Genomic DNA, 13,537 nt, shown 5'->3' on the forward strand with positions numbered 1-13,537 from the left:
GGGAGCTTCCAGGCACGTGTAAACCAAGGCACTACACACACCTCCAACTCCTACGTTTCCGTGCCTTAGGAATGGCCATTCTGGATGCCACAGTAAGGCAAGAAGGTCACACCAAGAAGGTGCCTGGAAGTAAAGGATGCCCATGGGAGAGCACCAGCATGACCTGATTCAGAACCAGAGCAGTTGCTCAACAGAATTTATGCCAATATAAGAGACAGTGGTGCCATAAAAGAACTTCCAGATACCATTTCAATATAAAGAATTAGTCTGGTTTATCAGTGATTAAGGAGGATTCAGGAAGGTGCTGATGAAGAAATCTAGCCACCCACATAATTTGCTCCATAAATAAGTAATTTTGTCCATTTAAAACAAATGTTTCACATGACTGCAATGCAGTACTGGGTGAAGCCCCATATGTAATCTTCCATACCAGTTTCTTTGTCAATCCTTTCTCCAGAGCTACTTGGAATTAACATACTTTCAAAGGCCTATACTGAACTCCTTAAACAAGTGACTTTATCCTATTCAAATTTGGAGCTCTCATCTCTGTATAACTCTGGTACAGACACTGATTTGTGTCTTTGTTCAAGTATCACACACCCAACCAGCCAAGGCCCACTCAGAGCCATGCCCAGGAGCCAAAAGGGTCTTTATGCCCTTAACAGCAAATTCACCTGAGAACCGTATCAAAAGAGAGGGATGCAAATATATTCATATGCAAAACTTACTAAAATAACTTCAAGAAGTTTACAATTCAAACAGCAGAATAATCCTGGTCACACACAGGACTTGTTCATATCTCAGGGCACTACCATCCATAAACAAATTGTGCTGCATCTCTTTCATCAGCTCCTTAATCAATTACAAGCTCGTACTCTGAAAGGACTTCTGAACATTCCAGATGATACTTTTGATCAGCCTTACACTACACGCATCCAGAGTAATGCTACTTAAATTAAATCATCTTCTCATCTCCATGTATATCTTTTTATACCCACACACACATAAATAAACACACACAAAAATATAGTCTCTACAGTACAAAAATACACCCCTGACTCTGGTTTCATTACAGACTTTCAGAAACATCTCTTAACATTACAATAGTCTTGCTGAGAAAGTTTTACTGAAAATAGAAGTTCAGAACTGCACCAAGTGATTTAGCTTGTAGAGGCAAAAATTCCAAAGTTCAAAAATACTTCAAGTTTAGTTAAAATGCTTTCTTTTTTGAACACTGAGGAGCTGTGATGCTAAGGATAGATGTGTGGGGTTGGACAAAAGGGAAAACTCTGGTATTTCAATCTCCTGCTGTAAGCAGGTGTAGGCCTGACTCATCAAAGAGGCAGAGAACACCACTGGAAGTTATGGATTTTCACATTACTGCAGTATAGAGGGAGCACCGAGTTCATGGAGTTTTCACCCTTTAAAACAACAGAAAGGATTCTGCCCACCCATTTGTGGGTGGAAGAATCTTAGACACAAAAGATGATGCTGCCCTAAGAAAGCAAGTGTTGCTCATTTATTTGGCTTTTCTCAGGTATAGTCACAGTTGCTCATTTTTAGGTATAAAGGCAAATTAAAAAAAGGTCCCAAAGCCTGGCTGCAACTTAATGAGAGACAAAAGACACAAAAGACACAGTGACATTTAAAACTATCACTGTTTGAGTTTCAGCTTTCCTTTTATCCAAGAATTTAAAATACGCTCTCTCTAGTCTCAGGATTTATTTCACAGGCTCCATTTACTCTTCAAACCTCCACTGGAAAAACAAAACCAAAGAAAACCTACTAGCAAAATCCTGAGTTTCACTTCTCCCATGCTACTGAAACAACAGTGATTTTAAAAACACCTGAAGAATACAGTCTTGTTACTGCTCCAGTCTGTCCTTGGGAAGATCTGACCAAATCAAATGTATACAGAGCTCCCAGGGCAAGGCACGTGAGGTTTTGTACTGCATTGTCACCCTGTTTCAGCAGCAGAGCTGTCACATGAGCTCCTGCCCACATGCTCCTGTTCATGCCCTGCCCTTTTCCTTCTCCCAAGAACTTCATACTGAGCCACTTCTCCCCGTTTCAGGCCCAGGAGGAAGGTACAACCCTTCCAAGGGCCTCAAACAGCCTGGTTCAGGAGGCCATTCCTCTTTTCATGGAGCTTTAGGGTTCGCTTCAGTTTTTCAGCTGCATCAGTTCACAGGTTCTGTCTCCAGAATGGTCCCCAAACACATGTGCATTACCTTGTTGCACACTTCGGGAAACCAGCAGCAGCAAAGAACAGGATTTTCTGAACTCCAAGGCTGAACCTCCCATCTCACACCGCAATATCCACAAATACTTCCCAAAGAGAGCAAGCAGTGGTGCATTCTGAAGCAGGAGCTTTACAGAAGTTTCTCTGCATTACAGCTACAGAATTTTAGTAGCACAGAGGAAAAAATTTAGAGTAACTGAGAAACAGAGACAGGAACAGGTAAAGACATGCTAAGAATATGCTAAAATCCTTATATTCTGTAAAATGACTTGTTATTTTAACACTCAAAATGCAAGGACAGAACTTCACCAGTGGCCTTGATCCTACTCCTACTGAATCAAACCTTAATTTAGTGGCAGAAATTAACTCCTGGGAAAAAAGTGTTTGCAATTCAATGTTTGTGAGCAGCCTTGTTATAAACATCCAGTCCATCCAGTTTCAAATGTGATTGTTTAACATGCTTTTTTTCTCCATTTTCTCTTCCTTAATCAGTATTTCTACATTTGGAAAGACCTTGAGTGCACACATTTGTTTAAAAAAAAAACCCCAAAAAATCAAACCACAAAACTAAAAAAAAAAAAACCACCAAGAAAACCCACAAAAACCCCACACTACACTAACCAAAACAACTTTTTATGTTTTTATTTTTAGTAACTGCAATGTAACTCAAGTAAAAATTGCAGCCAGCCTGATGCTCCATGTACAACAGCTCCAGACTTCGGGGACAGGTGGTTAAGCAGTAGAGCCCTGGAAAGTGCAATTGCTGGAATGCTTTCTTGGTATGTCCATTGCTGTTACAAAGCTGTGCACTCACACAAAATGGACTCACACCTCCAACAGCACTTCTAATGGAACACAGTTTCTACTGAGGCATTTACAGAAACAGAACACTTCTACATATTACACAGGCGCCCTCCTGCAGCTCCAAGGCTTCCTCGTTATGCTGAAGGACTCAGCTGTGCAAGCTCCTCCACGAGAGGTAAAGGCACATTCTCACATCTGAGCCGATGTTCCACACCTGAATTGGGCAGTAACTGCCCAAAGAGCTCAAAAAGTCACTGTCCTGTAGAGAATCACTGCCTCCATGGCAGAGCCATTCAGTAGCTCCTGTACATAGTTCAACCTCCCAGTGAGTCCCAAAACACATCCCCTGTGCCCAGCTCTGCTACAGAGGTCCCACTGGCAAAGGGACTGCTTGGGGGAGCAAGGAGGACTCAATATTGGAGACTGTTACATCTCTTCACGCCAAGGCAGTAAAGCACAATAGACCTGTTTCAGGCCTGACATATGTGAGAACCCATGGGGGAATCCCTATAGAGATCCATGCCAAACCTTACACTTCCTTCTTATTTGGTTCTTCTAATATGACTTGACCAATTGCTTAGAAAATGATGATGCTATTGCATGCTGCATCTCCATGAACATTTCTTCCACAAGCTTTCCATCACTGGTACAGACTCACAACAGGGATGTCACTACTGCATTAACTGCTTTTTCATCATGTCAGATCTACAATTTCATACTCTCTCACATCAGTACTATTCTCTAGTGAAATGCTTCAGGAACAAAGTGCTGAGGAAGGCCAGCTTTACTGAGGTCAGTGCCTGAATCCGGAATGTTAATAAAGTATTTTGCTAAGCAAGAATAACAGAGAACTGAAGAGCTTTTGGCAAAAGTCACTTTAAGTGACTCCTTTCCCCTTCACAACTTCATGGCCCTGAGGCAAGCCAGCACTTTATGTTTCAGATCCAGATCAAAGCCGTGTGTGATACTGCATGAACGTATATTTTAACAGTTCCAGACTTCAAGATCCTTCTCAGTTTCATAAACTCTTTATTTACTTCCAAGGCCTCTGCAGATACTCAGCACAAACTTCAACAGCCTTCATCCCTCATGAGAGCAGGAAGGGGAATGGCCAAGGGAGGACTCAAGAAGGTGACACCCATTCGCGACACCATGGCCACACTTCTGGTTTTCAGCATTTGGTTCCTCTACCAGTGATCTCAGGTACAATGCTGCTTTTGTGGCTCAGAACTTCAGGAAGCATGACTATTCCCAGCAAAAGCATGATTAGAAGTTATTCTTAATTCTTTTTAATTACTATTTCACAGCTGTTCTTATCTGAACACAACAGGCCCTCAGTTAATGTGGCAGAAGTCCATTGCAGTATCTCTCCTTTATCTGTATGGATTGTACAGACTTGTCATCCACCTCAAAGTCATTTACTCATTTGGTTTAGTTTTACTTAATTGTGATCATTACAGCTAAAGAATTACTTTCTAGAGGCCCTGTAACTGCACAGTAAATTTTTCTGACAACTCATGGCTTCAAACTACCACCTTTCATTAAGCAAAGCACTCTAATAAACTGCTGTTACCAGATTGAACAGTTATTCTGCAAGAGACCTCAGAATGAATCCAGAACCATTACTCCAACAGAAGAGATAAAATACCACATCTCTGTCTAATCCTCAGCTATGACAGACAGTGTGAAAATTAAAACCATGACATTTTTTTGTTTTGATATGGAAGAAGAATTTACAAGCTAACTGAAAAGCATGACCTAAAGTGATTAACTACAACCTTCCACTCTCACAAGCTTTTCTGCCTATCAACACTGAAAACCCAGAAGACACGAACACAGCTGTACTGCACGGGTCAAAAGACATGAAACACACCTTTTTTTTTTTTTTTACTGTTAGCATTCTGCTCCTTACCTCCAGCTTTTTCCTTTATGTATTAAAAAAACCCAGGCAAAACCAAGATCCCTTGGAGCTGCTAACTAGATCTATCTATCTAAAACTCAACAATCCATTGCACATAATTTGACAGGTACAGTAGCTGTGGGTCAGGCAATATGAACAGCACCACAGACAAATCAAATCCCTTCCAAAGATGCCCACAGGACACATGACACACAAACAAGTACCCAAACAAACCAGTATTCAGCCACCTCCAGCAGGCAGGACTGTGATTCCAGGGAATCCTACAGACAAAGAAATGCTCACTGGAGGACCCAGCTGAAAGGGCTACTTTCCCCTCAAGGGAATCAGCATCCTATTTGCATCATGAAATGATTCAGCCTTCTGTTACTGAGATGGGTGGGTGAAACACAGCAAATTAAACCAAGCCAGAGAAACTCCAACAACCCCAGTGCAATGAGCCTAAAGAAATTCAGGGATGTATTATCAGTGATGTATTATTGTGGTATTCTCTTATTCTACAGTACTCTGTTTTAAATTACAAAGGCAGAGGAGAAAAAAGAGGATTAAGAAAAAGACACAACCTCATCCTAGTTGGAGAAGCAGCTCTACCCTGCCACCACCTGAATTTATCAGGTTTCCTGAGGCTTACAAGGCAGGAGAAGAAGGTTACCCACAAAAGCACCTATGAATTACAGGAGTCTATATGATCTCTATTTATTTAAATCTAGTCTGCAGCAGCTTTGCCCTGGAATACCCAGTAACACTTGGAAGTAAAGAATAATATTTGAAATATTTTTGCACCAAGTCCATTATAACTACTGAGACAACAGCCAAGAAGAACTTTATGTTTAAGAGGACATTTGGAGTGAAAAACCACCGTTATTTCTCTGGTACGTCCAGCAACAAAATCAAAGAGAAAGCCAGGGAACACAGTATGGGAAAAGCAAACATTGAACAAAAGCACAATAGCAAGGCTTTCTCTTTTAAAAGCACTATTTCTAGCTGTTCATGTCAAAGAGCTCCCTAGATTTATTGAGCAGGACGAGAAGGTCAAAGAACACAATGGCTTGCTTTTTTGGGTGTTTCACCAGTTAACACAACAGAGACAAAAGCAGATTCTCTCTCGAATGCTCTGCTAGAAAGAGCAGCTCAGCTTTTGCTCTTAGTTCTCAGCTAAAAACGAAAACACAAGTAAACAACCCATCCTGCGCTGACAGCTTTCTCCACGCCACCAGGACCCGCACACGCGGCCGCAGAGCCCGAGGGGAAGGACACAAGTTTCGCACGAACCTGTTTGAGTTCCGCAGGCATTTATGCGAGGTGCAGGTCCCGCTGTCCCCAGCACGGAACACCTCCGGCTGCCCGCAGCCCCTCCGCGGACCCAGCCTGCTGCTCTGACAGCCTCCGCAGCCTCCTCCCCCGGCGAAGCTCGCTCCTTTTGTACCCGGACCGGCACCCTCGGCGCCCCAGAGCCCCTCCGCAGCCTCCCTACGGACCGAGCCCATCCAGGGAAAAGCCCCGCTCCGCCGGCAGGACCGGCAGCGCCGCGGCTCCGGCAGGGGACGCGTCCGCGTCGCTCTCACATGGCCGTGCCGCCGCTGCCCCGGCGCCGGGAGGCTCCGCGCGGGGGGCGGCACTGACGGGCAGCCGCAGCCGGAGCGGGCCACGCCCGGCGCGCCGGGGGAGCGGGGAGAGGGGCAGGGCCGGGCGCGGGGAGAGCCGCGGGAGCAGCCCCGGCCGTGCCCCAGCAGCCTCGGCTGAGCCCGGCGCCGCCGCGCGGTCCCTCCGGCTGCCGGCGACTGCGCGCCCGGAGCCCCGGGGGTTCCCCCGCTTCCCGGCCCGCCCCCCCGGATCTCTCCCGATGGATTACAGAAACAAAGAGGGAAGCCGCCTGTTCCCGGCGTCTCTCAGAGCTGTAACCTGCCGGCTCCGGCGGCACAGAGCCCTTCCCACAGCGCCTGCCCGGAGAGCGCAGCTGCCTCCGGAATTACAGGGCGGTCTGTAAGAAAGAACAAGAAAGGAAACCTTCTCGCTTGCTTACTTTTTGCTCTTCACTTCGAGATTAATGGCATCCCTAATGCACCAACACCAGAGAAAGATGATCTTCCATCACCGTCTCCTCCCTTTTGCATCTTACACAGGTGCGGTGAGGTTTAGAGCTAAAAAGTACAACTGGCCTCATTTTTTAAAGTCATTCACCTGCCCACAAACCTGTCCCACACTCATTAGCAGATTGCCTGGATAAATTACTCATTACCAAAATGAATGCCAGGTGTGCTATGCCTTGCATCCACCACATTCTGCAACAAAAATTGGGACTTCACAGCATGGCTCAACGAGGTTCTCACATCCATCTTTCCTAGTAAATTGGAAGTACCTAATTTTTGACATCCATTCTTTGAACAAGGCTGTGAACCTCTCTGAAATACCTGGGAAGAAGGAGAGCCTTCCCATACTTCTTATTCTAGGATCCGATCCTTCTTTCTGCTTTTTCCATAAAATTGCATGAAGTAATGTGTTAAATATTTTAAGACATCAAGTCTTGAAAGAGATGTAGGTTGGTAGGTGTAAACCAACCTAAACTAAACCTGAAGCATTTTTTCCCCTGGAGGAAAGGCTGGCTTTTCCCACAACAGGGCAAGAGCCAGCCTTGAACCAGAGCCCTGCCCTTCCGTGGAAGCTGCTGGCCAGATCTGGGAGGGACTGAGGGCTCCAGTGCTGAAAATCCAGCATTGCTCGCAGACAGCAATGGGCAAGCAATGGCGGTTCTCTCTTTTCCTGCGAGGTTCCTGCAGCAAACCAAAGCAATAAGTAAATCCGACACTGTAACAGCTGGTGGCTGAACGATGGTAATTAGGGACTGAAAGATACTGGCATCAAATTAGAGACTATCCCTGGAAAACAGGCACAGTCAGAGCCAGGGAGACCAGATATACACCAGGAAGAAAGGTACAATTGAATTGTCTTTAATTATCAGATAGGCACCTTTGCACGAAAGGTTCTTTTCATCCCACCTACAGGTTCCCCAAAAATTTCAATACATCCCTCCAGTGTCCCCCATAACTAACAGTTAATTTGTATCAATCTTACCAGGGGAACGTGAAAAAGTGGCATCTCCTATACAGACATTTAAGAGTGAAAGAAATGTTTCATAGCTATTTAATCCTAATTTCAGCCTTCCTACTACTGCCAATGTCACCATTCCAGATGTATACTAGAGCTAAGGCTTTGTACTTTAGGGACAGAGAACAGGGCAGAGCTACTTTACCCAGCTCATCCTAGTTTGTTTAGAAATAAATGCTGTAAAGTTTAACAAGGGCAATTGTAGATGTTGCACAAGGTTTAGCTGAAGTGATTTGCTTCATTGGAGGGAAAAGATGTACTCTATCTACAGGGGAATAATTTAGAGGCAACTGTAGTGTCCACTAATAAAATACGTGAAGGCCAAAGCAAGAGGAATGAGGTTTGTACGAGTCTCCTGTACTTTTGTACAGTGCTCTCCCACCCCTTCTCCTTGTCCAACTTTTCTTCATTTAACAAACTAAAATAGCTCCACTTTTGTTGAGGCCGTGCTGGCACAGAACAGCACCATTCAATTTAGCCATGCACATGGCTATGTGCCAGACCTTTATACCCTGTCAAAGAAAAAACCAGTGTAAAGCCTATATCCATAGGGCACTGAAGGAGCTATTCCTGCATGCAAAGCGACGAAACTGAAAACCTTCCTGGATGGACTTGCCAATTCTTACCCACATAAGAAGTCTCTCATGTTGTAAACCCACATGTATTTGTGCAAGCCATGCAAGATTAGTGCTGCTGAATTTTCAAGTCCCACCTGCTGGAGTCAGGTTGTTATTTAAAAACATGCTTTACCTCTAAAATATAAAATAGATGCTTACAGACCTTCTGATAGTAAAGTAAATTTTGAAAATGTTTTGACTCAAAGCTAAGAGATTTTTTTTAAGGGAAATTACATCTCAAGTGCTCTTAGCCTCTTGTAATATTTTACTAGCTCATACAATTCTGAATGCTGAGATTTGGCAATGTGAAGTCAAAGAACTAATTACCTAAAAAAGAGTTATGGATTAGATCCCTAAGGTTATACTGAACGTCCAGATTCTGGCAACAAACACTATATCCATTAGTACCAGACTGCTGACTACATCATAACCTTCCCTCTTTTTTTTTAAATGAACCTTAAATTCTTAATCTGTCACCTTATTTTTTTTTTTCCCAGCTGCAAAAGTAGGGTGAAAACCTTCTTTCTTCTTGCTGAGAAATTAAAAATTTATAAATAGGAAGGGATTTAATTCTTTGGAAGATGGAATAGTATAGTATCTCAGCCAAGCTCTATTTTCTTATTTTCTCCCATTACCCTTAAAAAATTCCCCATCACTAGTGCTGCTCTATAGATTGATCTGCTCTCAGAGGCAGTAAAAAAGAAATGGTTTACAGCTCTGCCTGGGATCATAACATATGGCTTCAGTGATATGTAACTTCCATAAACCCAACAGAGCAAGAAGGCACAGGATGAATCAAGAATCCCAGCTAACCATATAGGCAAAAGCACCACCATCACCCATGGCAATTCTCCGAATTAGAGAGCCTGTATTCATACAGGGCTTCCCTGCCAAGGGTATTTTATTGTACTTCTGTGAATTTCATGCAGCAAATAAACAAGGTAACTCGGAGAACTAAAGCACAGCACACTGGGATGTGTCAGAGTGCCCTACAGTAGTGATTTTACCCCACACAAATGCAAACAGAACATTCTATCTCCAAGATACATTTTGAAATCTTTTCCTGTTAGCGTTATCATCGTTTTTAAATGTATTTGAAAAGTTACAGGAGCCCTTTCAAAGCACCTGTACTTGCTCCAAAATGGTTGCATGACTGTAGTAGGACACATCCACCCAGGTATTTCTAACATTGCCATGAACATGGTTTTGACAATCTTCTTGCTCCCATACTGCAAGTTCAGAAATGGAGACAAAGCCAGGTTGCCTCAACAGGGAGCTGTTGTATAAATGGAGGATAATTTTAGGTGTCTTCTTTATTTAAGAAGCCAGTATTAAAAAGAGGTCTAAAGGATCACAAGGCTGAAGAACAATACAGCAAAGCTGACACTTTCTACAGGCTGACACCACCAGGCATTTCAGTAAATTCAGGGGATTTTTAATTTGTATACCAACACAGATTCCATCTTGCTACATCTAGTAGCAGTCAACTCCACTTCATCTAAGTTGTCATATGACGGGATGAGAACAAGGACAGTCTGGTGACAGCACTGCTTACATTAGAAACAAAGGACAGAGGAAGGTACATGTCACTGCATATAGGTCATAACTGAATGAATGACCTATGTTTCCTCCCAGCAGCTTCATTTAGGTAAGAATCAACTACATTTTAATGGGATAAAAAAAAACCTCCTCTGATTTATGAAAAAAAAATTTAATTACCATGACATTTATAACAGAACGAAAACAGCCAGCAAAACAGATCAAGTTAAGGTTGGAACTGTGACCATAATTTCATGCTGTAGTTATTGGAAAGGAAAACAAAGACTCAAATGCAGGAAAGAAAGACCCAGTATTAACCATTTTTCATTGCTTAGATTCTGTTTTGCTTTGTGGATTTTCCAGACGATTTGTGCTGTATTTCATGCTGCATATTACAAACTCTTGCTCAGAAGGTACCAGCTTAAGGCGTCATTCTCTCATGCAGAAGGCAAAAATGTGGTTTGCCACGATGTACCGGACTGATAACTGTCTGCACGATCGACCCATTTTCATGGTAATTACTGTCCTCTTCAAACCAAAACCTGAAGCTGTTTTGCAGTCCCTTCTGAAGAGAGAATTAAGGTCTCTGTGTAGGAAATTTATTCCAGAGCATAAATAGTTACATATGAAAATAAGACTGCAAAAAGGAAGAAGAGCTTCCCCTAATCGGATGGGTTAGAAACACAGACACTACAGTTCTTTTCAATCTTTAACTACAGTATTCTAAAAATGCCACTTTGCTAGCATTTTAGATTAAGTCCTTAAAATGAACTCTGATGGTATTCCACAGCATTTCCCAGTCACCACAACTAGGGATAAAAAATATTCTCTCCGGCTAGTAATTTAGTAGCTTAAAAAAGAATCAGTTGCTGAGGTTTTGTTTGGTTTTTGTTTGGTTGGTTTGTGTTTTGTTTTGTTTTTTTTTTATAATACCTAAATAAATAGTAAACTGTGACATACATTTAAATCAAAGGCTTTAATTATAGTTGGCACATAGCCTCAGGCTGCCCATGGCCATCTTTGGCCATTCTGTTTTCAGTCACACTGATGACTTCAGTGAATCGCTCCACATTTGTGACAAAGCAAGCAGGAACATCATTTGAACCATTAACATGATGGCCTAAACTAGCAAAAGACTCAGTAATTTATCAATGTCATCATAACCCAACATCTATTTTGGGCTCTTTCAGCATTAGTTCACAAGAGCTTACAGACACTGCAGCACCTGAAAGGGAACTGTAGAAAATTTTGGAGTTTAAAAGCGAGGCTGAACCCTGCGGGTCCAAAGCCCAAAAGGCTCAGGGGAAGAGGAAATTGCCAGGTTGGCTGCTTGGTGGTTTTAAAGTTTCTACAAAACCTTTCTGCAGCCACACGTGGCTGTGCGAGGGAAGAGGCTCACAAAGGCTGACCAGCTCCTGGGCAACACCTCGCAGGGATGAAGCTCTGCCTCACTGCACCCCTATGGATCAAGGCCTGTATTAGGAACAAAATCTTTTCATTAAATTGGGAGATATAGTACAGAAAGATTTTGTGCTGGTTTAAGATCTTTCTTCCTGAACATCCCACCTAAACTAATACAGTCATATGCTCGGGAACTAAAATGTAGGACAACTAAAAATCTTAAAAAGTCAGGACAATTTGTGTTCTGCTGCTTGAACTGAGAAACAAACAAGCAGTAGGACATGAAAAATAAATCACAACTTTAATGTAAGATGATTCATGTTAATTATCAAGAAGCAAATGTGGTAAATGGGACTAGAAAGTTGTTTTTTAAAAAAATCCTGTTAAACCTGATACTACTCTTTAATGTTTACATTTTAATGTTCCTCTTTTAAGACTTTTTTAATAATTGCTGTTATACTTGCTGATGTTGTAACACTCAGAGACATCATGCAAAGAAAAGCCTAGATGCCTGTTTACATAATGAGAATGCACTGCAATCAGAAGTTAATTTTAATGTATTTCTCTTATATGTTCTCCTAGAAGAAAACCTAGTTCTATTAGTAAAGCAATGTAAAATCATGGAAAATTACTATGGAACAGTGAATTTCTCATTCATTTAAAATATTTTTAATTAAAACCTGGCAGAGCTCCAGGCCAGAAAACAAACAGTTGTGCAAAGTCATTCTTTCACAAGTCCTGTCAAACAAAGTAAGAAAATCCTTGCTTTTCAGTTGCTTCCAAAAGCTCATTCAATAAAAATTTACACTAAACAAAAGGACTTGGAACCATCAAGGCAAATGAAACTGCAAAAATATTTGAGATGCTTAGGGCAAACATGGCAATTGCTCTGCACTATTACCATCATTACTGTAAAGCAGCTGCTGTCCTGCAGACAAACATTAGATGGCACTTTGGAATTCAGCAGTTCCCACAGAGAGTTGCACAGAACATACTTAACAGATGAAGTGTGAGATGTGAATGTGAGGTATGTTTGATGACAGAGAGAAAAATAACATTTCTGCAAAGGTGTGATTTTTGGAGCTGGAAGTATATTTTTGGACCCGCACATGTAAAGCTATAAAATGATATGTAATTAAGTTTTGAAGAAAACCCAAATCTTATAAAGAATGAAGTCACTCTTCCTCCAGACAGAGGGTCAGTTTCTCAGTTGCTGGGTTCCCTTTTTATTTTTTACTGAATCATTTGGAATCTACTTTTTAAACTAGACTCGCTGACCAAGTTTTATACAAATACTTCTCAGATAACACATCAGATTTTGAGTGGATTCAGCTGCGTGCCAGCAGTTCTGAGCCCCAAATAACTCTCCTAAGTGGGGTTTAAGTAGTTTGCTTATCAAATAAATCCCTTCTGGAAAGAACTGCACAGCTTCTGATTCAGCTGGTCAAAGCTTCTTAACTGTTGCTGAAATTGATACTATTACTCCCATTCCCTTGTATCTGTGTTTTTACCATCTAAGGCCTTAAATGAAGACTGAAGAATAATCACAAGGGTGAGACTATTCAAGAAACAGAAGAACAAGGAAATGTAAATTCTTGCTAGAATACCACTTGAGTGCATTTTCAGAGCCTCTCATGTAGTATATACCAAGATGCCTGTTGCGCAAACTTTTTTATTTCCTTTTTTTGGGGGCTTTTGCTATGGAATTCCTCCTGCAATAATGAAGTAGGTTGTAGGATTTCCTTTGGAATTTGGGTCATCCCAGCAGAAAGGCAAACAATAGGAGTTTGTCAGTGGTGCCACATGCCACGCTGTCACTCTGTGAAGTCTCTAGCTGACACCTGCAGTGATTCCAGGAGAGCTCCTGCTCTGGCAGCAGTACTGCCCCAAGCCAGCGGCAGGGCTTTGGGC

At 42.2% G+C, this 13,537-nt stretch overlaps 1 protein-coding gene across 8 annotated transcripts in view; it reads right to left on the reverse strand.

Annotated features, from left to right (window-relative positions):
* ARVCF (ARVCF delta catenin family member) overlaps window positions 1–13,537 on the reverse strand; it is a 249,190-nt gene that overhangs the window by 133,037 nt on the left and 102,616 nt on the right. For 2 of the 8 annotated variants that reach the window (XM_038151912.1, XM_038151911.1), the window contains exon 1: window positions 6,237–6,762. The exons of 5 other annotated variants lie outside the window; for them this stretch is intronic. In XM_038151912.1, coding sequence (XP_038007840.1) covers window positions 6,237–6,257 — 21 coding nt within the window. In that variant the 5' untranslated portion in view covers window positions 6,258–6,762. Of the gene's footprint in view, window positions 1–6,236; window positions 6,764–13,537 lie in introns of those variants that run through there. One more of the 8 variants, XM_038151910.1, reaches the window with a different exon arrangement.

This window comes from Motacilla alba, chromosome 15, assembly GCF_015832195.1.
Source record: "Motacilla alba alba isolate MOTALB_02 chromosome 15, Motacilla_alba_V1.0_pri, whole genome shotgun sequence".
NCBI classification, from domain to species: Eukaryota; Metazoa; Chordata; class Aves; order Passeriformes; family Motacillidae; genus Motacilla; species Motacilla alba.